The 16,752-nt window shown below is 36.8% G+C and overlaps 1 protein-coding gene across 4 annotated transcripts in view; it reads right to left on the bottom strand.

Annotated features, from left to right (window-relative positions):
* LOC150101772 (phosphatidylinositol 4,5-bisphosphate 5-phosphatase A-like) overlaps positions 1-16,752 on the bottom strand; it is a 163,109-nt gene that overhangs the window by 118,890 nt on the left and 27,467 nt on the right. For 3 of the 4 annotated variants that reach the window (XM_090400500.1, XM_090400501.1, XM_090400503.1), the window contains exon 3: positions 14,911-15,027. In XM_090400500.1, the coding sequence (XP_090256626.1) occupies positions 14,911-15,027 (117 nt within the window). Of the gene's footprint in view, positions 1-14,910; positions 15,028-16,752 lie in introns of those variants that run through there. The other variant, XM_090400504.1, reaches the window with a different exon arrangement.

The following is a 16,752-nucleotide window of genomic DNA, read 5'->3' as shown; positions in this document are numbered from 1 at the left end:
GGTGTAATGATAAATATGGTATGAGACAAGGATGTACATTATCTCCTCTGTTATTCATTATCTATATGGATCACATTACGAAGGAAAGTGGAATTAAACATGATATCAAAATTGGAGATGTTAATGTCAGCTCTCTGCTTTATGCATACGATTTTATACTTCTAAATAAATCTGCTACAAGTTTGCAAGATTTCCAAACTAAATTGAATAACTGTCGTAATAGGTATGGTATGAAGGTCAGCAATAAAAAGACAAAGATGATGAAAATAGGCAGAATCGTTGAAAATGTCAACTGTGTTGAGAATGGAGAACCTGTGGAACAAGTAAAACATTTCAGCTACTTAGCACGATTTTAAGTGAAGATGGTAAATTAAATATGGAAATAGATAACAGAATCAACAAAGTTGGCATGGTAGGAAGTCAACTGAATAAATTCATATGAAATAAGAGAGAAATTAGTCAGAACACTAAATTAGCTGTATACGCGACAGTGTTCAAACCAGTTTTAACTTATGGATCTGAGAGCTGGGTCAGAAGTAAAACACTTGACCAAGACTGAAGATATGAGAGTCCTGAAAAAGATTAGAGGGGTGAACAGATGGCATCAATGGCAATATCATATTAAAAACGAGGATATTAGGAAAGAACACTTAGAAAGTCAGCATTCAGGAATGCGTTAGCAGAGCTAATCTCAGGTAGTATGCATATGGTCACTTAAACAGAATGGGTGAGGAAACATTAGCAAAACAAGTGTTCTCTGCTAGGTTAGCAGGAAAACGACCCAGAGGAAGACCAAGAAATAGGTGGACTGATACGGTGCAAAGTGTCTTAGATGATAGAAATATAAGATCTGATAATATTGGAGTCTTGACAAGTAACAGACTGATTTGGTGGAAAATTGTAGATAGTAAGTTATTAATGATGTAAATTTTTCATGTAGTGCTATCATATCCTGTACACCCCCCCCTTGACGGTACAAATCAGGAATTTGATGATGATGATGATGAGAAAGTGGTGGAGAGGATTCAGAAGCAAGTGACCAAGATGGTAAGTGGTCTTGGAATGTTCTCTATTAAGATAGACTAAAAGTTATGGGTTGCCAAAGTTCATTCACAGGTGGAAAAAAGGGGATATGATAGAAACATTTAAGTTACTGAAAGGATTTACAAAACTGATGCAGAGGAAATATTTCAGCACTTGGAGAGAAGCAAATGAGTGGAATGAATTGCCAGAGTCAGTTGTAAGTGTATTGTCTGTCAATGAGTTTAGGGAGAAGTATGATAGGTATTGTGTGGATAGTTTAAGTCTCCCACAAGTCTTCTGACTTCCTGGAAATGCTATAAAATAATAATAATAATTTAGGCACAATCTTTAGTGAAGATGACAAATTAAATATGGAAAATTGACAACATAATTAGCAAAACTGGTATAGTAGGAAGTCAACTGAATAAATTTATATGGAATTAGAGAGAAATAAGTCAAAACACTAAATTAGCTGTATAAAAGACAGTGTTCAAACCAATTTTAAATTATGGATCTGAGAGCTGGGTTAGAAATAAAACACTTGACCAAAAACTAAAAACAACAGATATGAGAGTCCTGAGAAAGATTAGGGGTGTGAACAAATGGCATCAATGGCAATATCATATTAAAAACAAGGATATTAGGAAAGAACTTAACATTGTTAACATCCAGGAATGGAATGTGTTAGCAGAAACTAATCTCAGGTGGTATGGTCACTTAAACAGAATGGGAGAGGAAAAGTTAGAAAAACAGGTGTTTTTTGGTAGGATAAAGACCCAAAGGAAAATCAAGGGTAAGGTGGATTGATACAGTAAGATGCGCTTAGAAGACATAAATAAAGATCATATAACAGATTAATTTGGTGGAAAATTGTTGATAGGAAGTTAGTAATGCTCTTTTTCATGTAGTATTATCGTAATATCCCTGAGAGCAGATACATCAAGAATTTTATAATGATGCTAATATTCCATTTGGGGTTCTATGATTTACTCTAAATATACCTAGCTTTTATAACATTAGCTCTACAACCTTGTGGTCAGGTCATGAATTTTTATGACACAGTATGCACAGATGGAACCAAACTAATAGAAAAGAACACAAGTGCATTGCCTACATATTCATCTTTATCAGCTAGTTTTCTTCCATGATACACAGGAATCGTAATATTAGTGACCTGTGAGACTTGGCAATGAGCAAAAACTAGCATAGCAAAAGGAAGGTATATATCTCAAGCACAACTTTGGTTGTCGTATCTTCTATTAGGTGGCTGATATGTACATGCCAATAGTCATTTTTATCTATGATCCTATAGTCTTCTGCAAATATATACAACTTTTTGCTTTAAAAGTTGGATATATTCACAAATGACTATGGGATCATAAAGGGAATCTGTTAGTTAAGTTCCTTCCTGAGAAAAAAATGACTTTACAAATATTTATTTTAACCTAAGTCAACTGGCTATCATGAATGTCAAACTGACATTCTCAGAATTAACAAGCCAGAAATCACAACACTTCTCACCTGCTATGTTTAAAGGTCTTCTTCAAGGAATAAATGTTACAAAATATGTTAGACACAATCAATTTACTGGCAAAAATAATTAATTCTAGAAGAAATGATCCATTAGACATGCACAGTTTTGTGTTAGTTATTTTTGAATTTACTTTTGTTTTGTATCAAAATCTTACCTTTAATTTCAAATTTTTTTATATTATTCTAGATTAATTCAATTTCTAATATTAATAGAATTTGGATATTATTATTATTCCTGATACCTCCAAGGAGTCCGAAGACTCATCGCGGGAGGACACCTACAACTGTCTCTACACCTAACCTCTACTACGAATCATCTCCATCAACGCCATCTACCGCCCACCTCCAACACCACAACTAGTAATTTTTGTCTGTAAATTGCGTGTGTTCTGAAGGGCCGATTTGTATGTATGCGGGATGAAAAACCCGAGTTTCCGGGAGAAAAAACCCTGCTACCTCCGTATGAGATCGGCTAACTCACCTTCGATTGAAATCGACCAGATAAAGATTCCTCCCGTCGCGACGAGAATCGAACTTAGGCCTATTCCAATGGATATGGAGACTTTCAACCAATAACTATGATTAGAAATAAACTAGATACTACAACTTGCCAATAAAACTTGTGGCTGATTCTGGGTAAAAAAGACATAAAAATAAATGCAGTAAAGGCAAACATGACCAATAAGCATTATTAAATAAACATTTGTTTTAGAGGTTTTATTAGAAGTTTGTAAACGTCATTTACAAACTTTTGGAAGACTAATAAAATATATTATGTGATAGGACAATCTGAAGATATTTTTCATAAAAATATCATCGCCACCATCAAATTCCTGATATGTACCCTCGAGGCATGTACAGGATATTTATTTTATTTATTTATTCTTATGGCAAAAGGAATACAGAACAACTACAGGTCAATGTCCAGTCTGGAAAGCCAATCCAAGGCTGTCACCTTGTGGATGTCCTGTAGGCTACCACCACGAAACTGGCGATTTGGACAATCATCTGAGCCACGATCGGCAGCCTGGTTTTGCTCTTCTTAGGAAGAGCAAAACCAGGCTGCAGAGCACAGGGGATCTTCTACCAGGAAGCCGTTTGTTGGGAGATTGTTGGACCAGTATTCTCTCCACATGTAAGGTGTTGATGGCAGGGCAGCTGAAGAGAATTCGTCCATGGACCAGAAAGGCTTTCTAGATTTTAGGCGAAGACCAGGTGGATTTATGAGAGTCTGGTACAGGGGCAGGAGTGGGTTGATAATTGCTTTATTAAATTCTTTAATAGAGGCTTGTCTTCTCTGTATGTTTGGTGAAGCAATGTTAGATAGGACAGACAGCCAGGAGAGAAAGGGGCTTCTCACTGTCCCACTAATCGTGTGCATGGTAGAGTTTAGCTGGGTGTCTATAATGTTAGTGTGTGCACTTCTTTCCCAGACAGGGGCACAATATTTTGCTGCAGAGAATGTGAAGGCTAGTGCAGATGATCTTAGGACTTCTGCACCACAACCCCAGGTTGTTCCAGCAAGTCTTGAAATGATATTGTTTCTCATTTTAGTCTCTAGGACAGGTTGGTGATGTGCCTTTTATAGGTTAGGCTTCTGTCCAGGCTGACTCCAAGGTATTTCAGGTGAGGCTCGTGTTGTACCATTTTTCCACAGAAAGAAAGAAAGGTTGAGATGTAGATTCGCCTCTGCATTGTTAAGGTGAAATACTGTGGACCCAGTTTTTGTTGGATTTGGCTTCAAGTACCACTGCTTGAAGAACTCTTCCAGGATGTTCAGGTCTGTGTTCAAGGTTGATTCCAGGTTAGCAAAGGTAGATTGATGTAGGATAACTAGGTCATCAGTGTACATATACTTGCTTGAACTGGTATGTGGTAAGTAGATGTTAAAGAGTAAAGAGGATAACACAGAGCCCCCCATGGGAGATCGTTGTGAAAGAATCTAGGCCTGCTCTTTTTCCTGCCAATATGGACCCGGATCTTTTTGTTGGAGAGAATGGATTCAAAAAGCTGGAAAGTTTTTTTGCACCTTATAATATTTCCTAGCTTTAGGAGGAGGCCCCCCTTGATTCTAACCCAGACTGTGTCATAAGCTGATGTTAGGTCAATGAAAGTAGCTCCTGATTTAAGTTTCTTCTGGAAGCCTGCTTCAATTTGTGTTGTCAGGGCCAGGACCTGGTCACAGCAACTTCTTCCTGGCCTGAAGCAAGCTTGTTCAATCAGAAGTGCTCTTTTGATGAGTGGTGAAATTCTTTTAAGGAGAATTCTTTCAGAGAGCTTAAAGGTGGAGCAAAGCAAGAAGATAGGTTGTAGATTTTTGACATCATTTGGATCTTTCCCTGTTTGAGCATGGCAATTATTTTGGCTTCCCGCCACAGATTTGGTAGTTTTCCAGTCATTATAATTTTTGAGAAAAGGCGGCCAGCCATGTTTGGCCTTGTTGACCAAGATGTTTTAGAAACTCGGGGAGGATACCATCCACTCCTGCAGCCTTGCCATTCTTGGCGAGTTTTAAGGCTAGCTGTACCTCTTCTCGAGATACTGGGTGTACAAGTTCAGGAAGCTCGGGGGGGGGGCATCTTCAGGATTTGTCTGATGGGAGATTGCCCAGTAATTGTCCTGATAGAGCTGGGGTGAATCTTGGAGGTTTTTTAATAAATGATTACCCATTTGATTAGGAGTTTTCTCTGTTGTTTTGTGTGTTGTTGGTTCTGCCCCACCTAATTTTCTCAGAAGTGGAGAGCTTTTCTGGATAGGTGTGGTGAAATCGAGTTCATGGATGGTTGAGATCCATCTTTCCTTTCTGTTTTTATCCAGCGTTGCTATGAGCTCCTTAGCAACAGTTGGGTCTTCAGTCTCTTCATATTTGGCTAAAAGTTCCTCAGTTTCTCTACTCCAGCATGGGATGTATTGTTTTCTGTAGCCTCTAAGAATAGAGGCTTTGGCTGCAGTTTTGATTAGATTAACAAATCTTGGATAGCAACTGGTATGTGGTAAGTAGATGTTAAAGAGTAAAGGGGATAACACAGAGCCCCCCCATGGGAGATCGTTGTGAAAGAATCTAGGCCTGCTCTTTTTCCTGCCAATATGGACCCGGATCTTTTTGTTGGAGAGAATGGATTCAAAAAGCTGGAAAGTTTTTTTGCACCTTATAATATTTCCTAGCTTTAGGAGGAGGCCCCCCTGATCCAGACTGTGTCATAAGCTGATGTTAGGTCAATGAAAGTAGCTCCTGATTTAAGTTTCTTCTGGAATGGGTGAAATTACTCTACTGGTATGCGTGATTTGTTTCTGAAATGCATTCTAGCTGGACCTGCGAAGGTTCCATCTAGCAATTGGTGTTCCACTAATGACTGGGAATGATGTGCCTGTCTCTATTAGTGTAGGACAGTGCTGACTATTAGGGAATCTGTTGAAGACAGTTCTAGTTGTTGGCAGAGGGTGGTCTTCAGGGTCTTTAGAGACTATGCACAGATCTGGGGTGTAGGTTCTGTTCCATCTGGCTGAGTGGAGAGTGCCTTCCTGCTTGGCATTGTAAATCAAATACAGGTTATATGTATCCATCCAGTTAACTAGATTATTACTGTACCGGTTGTTAGAGGAATAGCCCCACATGGTGTAATGAGAGTTGAAGTCACCAACACAGGTAGCAGGGTGAGGTGGTGGCCTGTCTATCTGATCAGGCCAGGATTGCGATGGTGGTTTGTAGACGATGGTATTTTGAACTTTAATACCTATGCAGTATTCTGCATCAGTTACACATTGGGTTATGTCCTTGTGGCCAGGCTGGATGTAAGTTGCCAGGCCATGCTTGGGATGGCAGTTATAAGATATGAGAATTAGGCCTGGGATCTTTAGTCTATCGAGGGCTGTGTCAGGCACATGGGTTTCCTGGAGAGTCAAGACGTCAATTGCTTTGTCTTTGGCTATTTTGCCGATGACTTCGGCTTGGATTTAGATAGTCCTATGTTTAAGGAACATATCTTGAGAAAGTGTTGTTTAGGGGGACCATAACTTATTTTTCGAAGCTTGCCACCACCCAAATAAGCAATGCGATCATTGTTATTCTGGGCGACGATCGAGCCGGCATGGAGCTTTTTAAGTTTTGTATTCATCATAGTTGCTGTAAGTGATCCAGGAGGCTTGGTACCTTTCAATGCCTTGTTTGAGACATTAGCTTCATGTTACCTGTGATTCATCTCTGGGGCTTCATTTCTCTAAAGCACCAGCAATGTACTACGATGTAACACTATTGGCGGGTGGGGGCCACCAGAAGGATAAATCAATCTCCAAATCAATTTCTTACCTGTCAAGACTCCAGCATTATCAGATCTTATATTTCTATCTTCTAAGGCACTTTTTACCATATCAATCCACCCATATCTTGGTCTACCTCTGGGTCTTTTTCCTGCCAATCTGGCAGAACACTCATGTTCTCTGCCAGATTGTTGTTCTCTTGTTCTTGAACAATCTTTCTTTTCCAATTCTGTTCAAGTGACCATATACCTGCTGAGATTAGCTCTGCTAACACATTCCTGAATGCTAACAATGTGAAGTTATTTCCTAATATCCTCATTTTTAATATGATATTGCCACTGATGCCATCTGTTAACGCCCCTAATCTTTCTCGTGACTTTCATATCTGTGGTCTCTAGTCTTTTATCAAGTGTTTTATTTCTAATCCAGCTCTCAGATCCATAAGTTAAAACTGGCTTGAACACTATGTTTTATACATCTAATTTAGTGTTTTGACTAATCTCTCTTATTCCATATAAATTTATTCAATTGACTTCCTACCATACCAGCTTTGTTGATTCTGTTACCTATTTCCATATTTAACTTACCATCTCCACTAAAAATTGTGCTTAAGTAGCTGAAATATTATACAGGTTCTATAGGTTCTCATTCACAATGCTGCTAATTTTTCAATGATTCTGCCTATTTTCATTGTCTTTGACTTGTTATTGCTGATCTGCATACCAAATCTATAACAACAGTTATTCAATTTAGTCATGGAATCTTGCAGACTTGTACTGGATTCATTTAGAAGTATAACATCATCTGCATAAAGTAAAGAGCTGATTTTAACAACTGCAATTTTGATATTAGGGTTAATACCACTTTCCTTCATAATGTGATCCATATAGATAATGAATAACAGAGGGGATAATGTATATCCTTGTCTCACACAAGATTTAACATTAAACCATCTTCCTGTACTTCCTTCACTTCTAACTGCTGACTTACAACCCAAATAAAGACTGAGTATTGCTTGATATAATGCCCCATTGACACCATATAACTGTAGCATATTGAATAGCTTCTCTCTTGGCACCTTGTCATATGCCTTTTCCAGATCGACAAAACTTAAGTATAGATCTTTGTTATATTCCCATGATTTCTCAACTATTTGTCGTAAAGTGAAGATCTGATCCTGACAGCCTCTATTTGGCCTGAATCCAGCTTGTTCTTCACCAAGCTTTTATAACTATTACTATTCGTGACACCTCCAAGGAGTCCGAAGACTCATCGCAGGAGGACACCACCACTACTGAGTCACTACTACCAACAACTACATCAGCGACATTTTCTTCCACAATTCTTCTCAACCGTTTCTCAAGTATACTTGCATAGATCTTGCCAGGAACACTGAGTAGGGAAATACCTCTGTAATTCTCACATGCAGTTTTATTTCCCTTTTTATATATGGGTACTATGAGAGTTCTACTCCAATCATCGGGAATGCGTCCCTCTATCCAGGCTTTCTGAACTATGCAGTGCAGCCACTGTAAGACTCTTATACCACCATACGTCAGTATTTCTAGTCAAATATCATCTACTCCTGCTGCCATTCCACATTTGAGGCCTTTGATGGCTTTTTCTACTTCAAGTATGGATATGTATTCCTGACTGTATGCCTGTTGAGTGTTTTTTTACCACTGTGCTGTCATCACTGCTTGTTTCATTTAGCAATTTTTCGAAGTAATTACTCCATACTTCAAGGATATATTTTTCTCCTGTTTTCATGTCACCTTTATCATCTCTAACCTTTTACAACACTCTTTCCTCCTTTTCTAAGCTTCTTCAACATCCTCCAGAATATCTTACCACCTTCTTGATATTTATTTTCTATGTTCTTGCCAAAGTCCTCCCATGACTTTTGTTTAGCTAGTTTTACACAGTGTATAGCTTTCTTACATTTGTTTCTGTATTCTCTAAGAGCACAGGCTGACTTTTGCCAGGAACTTTTGATATGCTTTCTTGTTTTCCTTCACTGTCTCTTTAACTTCCTGTGTCCACCATGGAGTTCTGATTTTTCTATCCTTGCAGACAACCTCACCACATGCCTCTCTGGCTGAATCAATCAGTGTTTTCTTCAAGGCTTGCCACTGAATCTCCAAGGTTTGGTTCCTGTTCTCAAACTCTTTCATTTTTTCTTCAATAATCTTAGTGTATTTTAGTCTACAGTTCACATCTGAGAGCTGCTCAACTTTTATTTGCCTTAAAACTTTCTTACATGTTATTCTTTTCAATATGAAATTCAATTTAATCCTGCTCAAAACTAAATAGTGATCACTTCCAATTTCAAATCCTCTCTACACTCTGGTGTCCTGCACCAGTGGAAAAACATCACTATCAACAATAACATAGCCAATGAGACTTTTCTTATTCCTTGCCTCTTCTCTCCATGTGAATTTGTGCACATTTTTATGTTGGAACATGGTGTTAGTAATAACCAATCCATGTCCTGAGCAGAAATCCAACAGGTATTTGCCATTATTATTAGCTTTGCTCTTTTCTCTAAATTATCCCAAAATATTTTTGTATGTCTGACAATCATTTCCTACTCTGCTATTTAGATCCCCGACAGGGACCAACTTTTCCTTTTTCAGTTGCATTCTCTAAAGCAACTGACATCAAAAAATTTTTCCACTTCTACCTTAGTAGAATCTTCTGTGGGACCATAGGCACAAATAAGTCTCATTGTCCAGTTCCCCATTCTCATATTTGCCCACATCACTCTATTGGAGACTGCCTGCCATTCAAGAAGATTAGCCTTGTATTTAGTGTTGAATACTATGGCTACTCCTTCTTTTCCTTGATTGTCATTGCCTGAATATAACATATTGTATTTATTGCTGAGAAAGATCTCAAATACTGTTAGACATTTTTTATTTGCAAATTTGCATTTGAGAATAGCCCACCAGGTAGTGCATATTGGACCGACTGTGTGATTGTGAGCTTACAGATAAACCATTCATTTGATACTAAATTCATATTTTTGATAATTACTATTTGTTATATCCTTGTGCAAAGAGTACAAAGAGCATCTAAAGGAGGTAACTTGTTGACAAGTTCAGCAAAAGTGCAGCATGAGCAATAGTTAGCTAATGAAGCTAAAAGGAATCTTAGGGAATTTTTTCAATACATGACCAGTGGAAGAATGATTATGGCTGAAGAGAATGGCAGAATGATAACCACTGAGGAGGATATAGTAGAGATGTAAAATGAGCAATTTATAAAGGTATTTCATCTTTGTGAATGTAACATTATGCATAACTAGAGAGCAGTGGGAAAGGAGGAGGAGCCAGTAATGGTTAATAGTAAGTGAGCAGAAGGCATACAGGGAATTAATTGTCTCGAGGGAATGTTCCAGGGAGTGAACAACAGCTTTAAATGTTCCAAAGGGGTGGAAAGTGAGAAAAATTGTTTCTCTTCATAAAGGGGAGGGGGGGGTGATAAGACTAAGGCTTTGAATTACAGATCAATCTATTTGTCTGGAGTTGTGGTATAGGTATTAGAGAGGCTAGTGAGGACCAGGATTCAGAACTGGGTTGATGATGACAACATTCTCTTTGATGGATAGCATAGGTTTGCTAAAGGAAGATTGTGTTTTAGCAGTCTGCTTACTTATTATTATAACATTGGACAAGAGAGATGCATATACAGTTATTTATTTAGATTTTGCAAAAGTCTTCGATAAATTGCCACATGATAAGCTAGTAATTAAACTCGAACAGATGGGATTGGATGGTAGTTTAGTACATTGGTTTGGATATTGACTGTCTGATAGGTATCAGCATGTTGTGTATGGGGGAGTGATATGCTCCAGGGGTCTGTTTTAGAGCCATTGTTTAATTTGTAATTTCCATTGACATTGGAAGGGACTTAAATGGTGATATACAGTTGCTTCCTTACTATAACAAGGTGACAGAAGTATTGGACAATGGAGAAGCATACATGGTAGTATATTTAGATTTTGCTAAAGCTCTGATAGATTGTCACATGACAAGCTGGTAATTAAACTGGAACAGATGGGATTGGATAGTAGATTAATGCAATGGATTGGAAATTGGCTGTTTGATAGGTATCAGCAATTTGTGTATGAGGGAGCGATATTCTGGAGGAGGAAGGTCAGCAGTGGTGTGCCCTGTGAGCCTGTTTTGGATTCATTGCTGTTTAATTTTTACGTAAATGATATTAGAAAGGCTTGAATAGCGATATATATAGTTGTTTGCAGATGGTGCAAAGATGGGAAACAGTGAATGCATTCAAGTCACAGTGTGATGGGCTGTGTGCGATGGAGGATCTCCTGTAATGAGTCATTGACTTCATGGAGTTTCTAATAATAATAATAAGAAGAAGAATATGTCTTTCAGAGATTGCACTTCGAACTACAATTTTGTAATTGACTTAAAGGTGTTTCTTATGCACTGAGTATTTTAATGACATAGTGATCACATACAACAAACAGCCACTTTGTGCAAATGAGGTTCTGACTTGGAGTGGTTTTCAAACAATTTTTTCTTAGGTAATTTATATTTATTATTAGTATTAGGTATGCTACCCAGGAAGTCCAAGGACCCAGTGAGGGGGAGAGAGAGAGAGAGAGAGAGGATCCTTTTAGTGACTCATAATAAAATACCTATCATATTAAACACCTTCACCAAAAATATACATGCATCTAACAGTAGCCTGTTCTACCTCCAATCAGCCATAAGTTGCAAAATTTTTCCTTGTGTGTATACTGTAAAATACCCTTACTACAGATAAATAACACTTTAAGAGCGGGATAAAAAAAAAAAAAGAAAAGAAAATATCTTATATCATGAGAAGAGTGATGTTGAAGCTCTAAAGCAGTATAAAGAGTAGGCAAAGAGTGACAGCCACGGTGTGGAAGGAAAAATTAGAAAACTGATCAAAGGAAATCAAAGAGAGAGAATTATTATTATTATGAATGATGCTTCAGGGAGTCCAAGTGATTAAGGGAAAGAACCCATTTAGCCATTCATACTTATCATCTCTCTCTCTCTCTCTCCTTGAACAGTCACTGAAGATGCATTTACAACTTTAACTCATTCCATATACTCACTACATGCTATAAGAATAACTCGGATCTTACATTCTTCCATAACCACAACCCTGACCATTTTCAGGAATTACCATCTGAATTCCACCTCCACCAGCCATAAGCTGCTAAATCTTGTATATATACTGTAAGATGCTCTTACCTACTTACTTGTATATTTTTATCACATCTCCACTCCTCTGTGTATTACTCAAACAATTCCACAGTCCAATTATCACCTTGGTTATTTGCCATTTTGATCTTTTCTACTGTTCCCCCCCCCTCTCCCTTGGAACTCAGGTGACCATATCTACTACACCGTAGTAGATATGGTCATCTTATTTCATTCTTCCACTTTACATTCTTCACACTCATCATCACTTTACACTCATCATTCTTCCACTTTACAAGGGCAATTTACAATTGCCCTTGTAAAGTGGAAGAATAACATCCTCATTCCTACACGTCACTGTTCTCTTTAAGAGTGCAGTTATCCAATGTGATGACTTAAACCATCTTAACAACATGGGACTAAACTAATTCACTGTCCACAATAACTAGCTATACTGACAACTTTCAGCAGAAATTTATTAATATAATACTCTGCCTGTAACATCCTCCATTCAAAATGCATAATCCTATACTTGGTAACATTGAACTGACAATATTTGCTTAATAACCAATTTGTTTAAATTAATCCACATTCCTGTACCCATCCATTTGAGTTTGTATAACAATCTCACATATGAAATCCTATCATATGCATTGGCAAGATCCAGAAGTACTGTGGTATATCCATTTTTCTTATCTAACTCTGTGTAACTCCATTATAGCAACATTAGCAGATTACTAAAGCAAGAGCTACCTATAACAAAACCATGCTGTCTAGCCACTTTCAAATGCGATTCTTAATCAGTTTCACCAGTAGTACATGGATAATCATGCATATATATTAATTGCTTTGCAATTTGCTGCATCAGTCTTAGCTCTACCCTTTATAATGGAATTATCCTGCTCTCCTTCGACTCATTAGGGATCATGTATATGCTAAGACTTATGCTAAATATTCTTTCAGCACCTGTGCATTCAAGTCCAGCTCTCATACCTCCTCACTAACCTCAATTATTTCATCCAGTTCTCTTCTTCCCACCCACCCCAAGCATCCAGAAAGTTAATGGGTCAGCCCAGAAGGTATACCATACTAAAATGAACATCTAACAAATCAGCTATTTCCACATTAACTAAGGTTTTTCTTCCACGGGCATTCTTCCTTTTACTTGCTACATGACAATAAAACTCTTTAGGATTTCCTTTAGCCTGTTCACTAACTTCTTTTCATGATCCAATTTTGCTTCTTCAACATGGCTATAATCTCATAGCCATTTACAGCGCTCATGCATCTCATCACTCCTCACAATATCAGACCTATAAACACAATTCTTTTTTTATTGCAGCTCTTGGTTTAAGGTATTTTCACTAATTTAACTTCTGTGAGATTAATTCTTAATTTGGGATGCATTCTGATATAGTTTCCTTCAAGCACTATTTGACTACTGTCCATGCACTGCTGATTCCTCTACCTTGCAATTTCTCATGCCAAGGAATTGCATCAAGCTGCCTTCTCAGTCTATTATACTCACCTTCATAACAGTTCCCCATATGCTCCTGCTTAGTTAAAGCTGTTACACATACTGCCTTCTTTCAAGTCAAAACTGCATCATCATTCTCATCAACTGGTGGCATAACAGCCAACTGATGTATAGACAGGTTGACAGACACTTTTACTAGATCCAATGTTCTTACACCATGAGTCCCTTCCATCCTGTGCCATTTAAGGCAGTTATCCCTGAGTAAGCTATAAATTTACTTTCCCTTATCTTTGCATGCTTTATCCTTCCCTCTAGTCTATATCCCCACTGTTGAAATCATCCATATTAATAGTCCTCATTGAATCCATAAGATTTATCTCTGTGCAGTTAACCACCCTCTTCACTAGGAGAGCCTAATGTGACATATGTTCAAGTAATGTGTTCAACTTCTGAAGTGTGATAATGGGTCATGTCCTCTGCAGTTTTTGCTTCATCAAAACATGTCTGAATTTGAAAGAAGTGCTTTGGACTGGGAAAACACTCATAGAAAAAACATTTCAGATTTTAAAACTTGCTTTCAAACAGATAATAACGAGCAGAACTCAAATATTGGTGTTTTTCTCATTTAAAAGAGGTATATTTGTGAGCAAAATAAGTGAATATTAACTGGGTCAAGAAATTCCTCCATGAAACAAACATATCAATATCTACCAGTTAGTAAATAAATTAGTTCACATGAAAGCACTTTAGCAAAAATAGAACCTGTGATGAATTGCAGTAAAATTCGTGTTTCTTTTTGTTGACAGTGATAAGAAGAAGCAATTCACTGTGTTTAAACTTTTAGAAGAGACTTCAATGAGAGAAATTAATTTTGAATGTTACTTATAGTAACATTCAGTAAGTTTTCTTGTAGTAAGTTTTCTCAAGGAAAAAGTCCATTATCTCCAGAAGTGCATGCTGATTTTAGTATTACTTTTTTTTTTTTTTTTTTAAGATTCATGGAATTATATATTATGAATGATTTTCTAATATTCTGCACAAATTTTTCAGTAGCTATAGGAAGATGTATATGAAAGAGGCTTCTGCAAATGTGATTCTCACTGTATAAATTCTCAAAAGGAACTACATGAAATGTTATTCTTACCGCAGAGGGGAAAAAAAATGTACACACATACATACAATATTGAATGAATTATACAAAGAAATATTATTATTCAAGAAATGCAAGAAATAAATTAATTTGTAATTAAAAAAATTCAACAGATCAAAATTATGAGATTACTAATGTCCACACATATTTCAAATGTGCATCCTTAATCATTGTGAAAAGCTAGGTAGATACTTAGTTCAAGCATTTTAGCATTTGTGGTTTTATTTATAGTGCTTATGACAAATTAAAATTAAAAATAAAATTACCCAACTGCATACAAATCAGGAAGCTCTTGAACATTTACTGGATCCATGAGACCTAAGGATGCTCGTAAGTCTTCAATAGGAGGCCTCCCAACTACATTCCATGTCATTAAATAGATTCTAAAATCAAAATAGAAATCAAAAAAGAAATATATCAAAATAAAATCAAAAAAGAAATATATCACCCACTTATAAGTGGGTGATATATTTCTTCAGCATTAATTCAACTTTGGCAATCTGAGGAATAGTGGCCCTTACCATACTGCATAGCATTATACATGTCTGAAAGGGCGTGTGCTTTGCATTATAGGATACAAAGGTAATTAATGTGAAGTCATTAGTCTCTATATACAAGTAGTCTAGTCATGAATGTTTGGATAAAGGATAAAACAATAATAAAATTTCTTGACAAGTTCAATTTAATTTGCAACCAAGTGAAAAAACTTTCTATATTCCACATGTGAAATTTTTTTAGTTTTTTTAAAGAGAGTACAAAATTACAAATCTGTTAACCTCGTTATAGGAATCTGGATTACCCAGAGTATTAAATGGAACAAAATTTCTAAGTTTCATGGGTAAGAATATCATTTAATAAAAAAATGTAGTAGTAGTAGTAGTAGTAGTAGAAGTAGATTTGAAGGAAGCCAAGAAAATTTTGTTCGTGTTTTCGTTAATTACTAAATGATGTAAGTTGATTTTTTTTAAATCAACTTACATCATTTACATTATATCATTTTATGTTAAATCTCTCAGGGAGCCTAATGAAAGCTCCTTACAAAGGAAGCAAAAAAACTATGCACTGATGGGGATTGAGTATCGTGGAGGAAGAGGAGGAGAAAAGGGTACCACAAAGTTATTTATTTGATTGGCTTCTGTTTAATTTAAATGCTGTTTTAGTTACTTAGAAATTATGCAAAGTCAGGATGAAAACACTGTGATGCAAAATCTCTAAAAAGATCTGAATACCTCCTCTGTGGATAAACATGAATAGATAATTCACTGGTGCCAAATGCAAGATTATTGTTCTGGCCAGAGAAGATGGAGTGCAGTAATTTTGAAGGTAACAGAGATAAAAGGATCAAGGAATATAAAGAGCAGCAAAAACTGTTGTGATTAGAACATTATATCAGTGTATCCAGGCATCATCTGGATTGCTATGTACAAATTTAGATTTTTGGATATCAGAAAACAATGGGGAGGGATAGAGATGCTATGCTAATAGATTTGGAGTGTGGTTTGTATGTGTGTATGTGTAGGATATGATAGAAATAGGGGGGAGGGTGGAAAGAAGTGATATTAAAGACTTCTAAACTGATGAGAGGAGCTCATCAATAAATACTATACAGTAATTCCCTCTTATCCATGGTTTTGCTTTACATGGTTTGAGTTATCCATGGTCAACCCAAGTCCAAAAATATCAAATGGAAAATTCCAGTAATAAACAATTCATATGTTTTAAATTGTGCGCCGTTCTGAGTAGCATGATGAAATATTGTGCTGTCCTGCCCGAGATGCAAATCATCCCTTTATCCAGCATATCCACTCTGTATATGCTACCCACTCGTTAGTCCCTTAGTAGCTGTCTTGGTTATCAGATCAACTGTCACAGTATCACAGTACTTGTGTTCAATTAACCCTTATAGTATTTTACTGCTTAATGGCCCCAAAGCATAAGAGTGCTGGCAATTTGGATATGCCAAAGAGGAGCTGTAAAGTGCTTCCTTTAATTGAAAAGGTGAAAGTTCTTGACTTAATAAAAAAAAATAAAATAAAATAAAAAAAATTAGATGCTGAGGTTGCTAAGGTCTCTGGTAAGAATGAATCGTCTATCCATGAAATTGTGAA

The sequence above is a fragment of the Typopeltis vanoorti genome, chromosome 11 (assembly GCF_054136105.1).
Source record: "Typopeltis vanoorti isolate ZY-2024b chromosome 11, IOZ_Tvanoo_1.0, whole genome shotgun sequence".
In the NCBI taxonomy this organism is placed as follows: Eukaryota; Metazoa; Arthropoda; class Arachnida; order Uropygi; family Thelyphonidae; genus Typopeltis; species Typopeltis vanoorti.
This window is presented reverse-complemented; position numbering and strand designations above follow the sequence as displayed.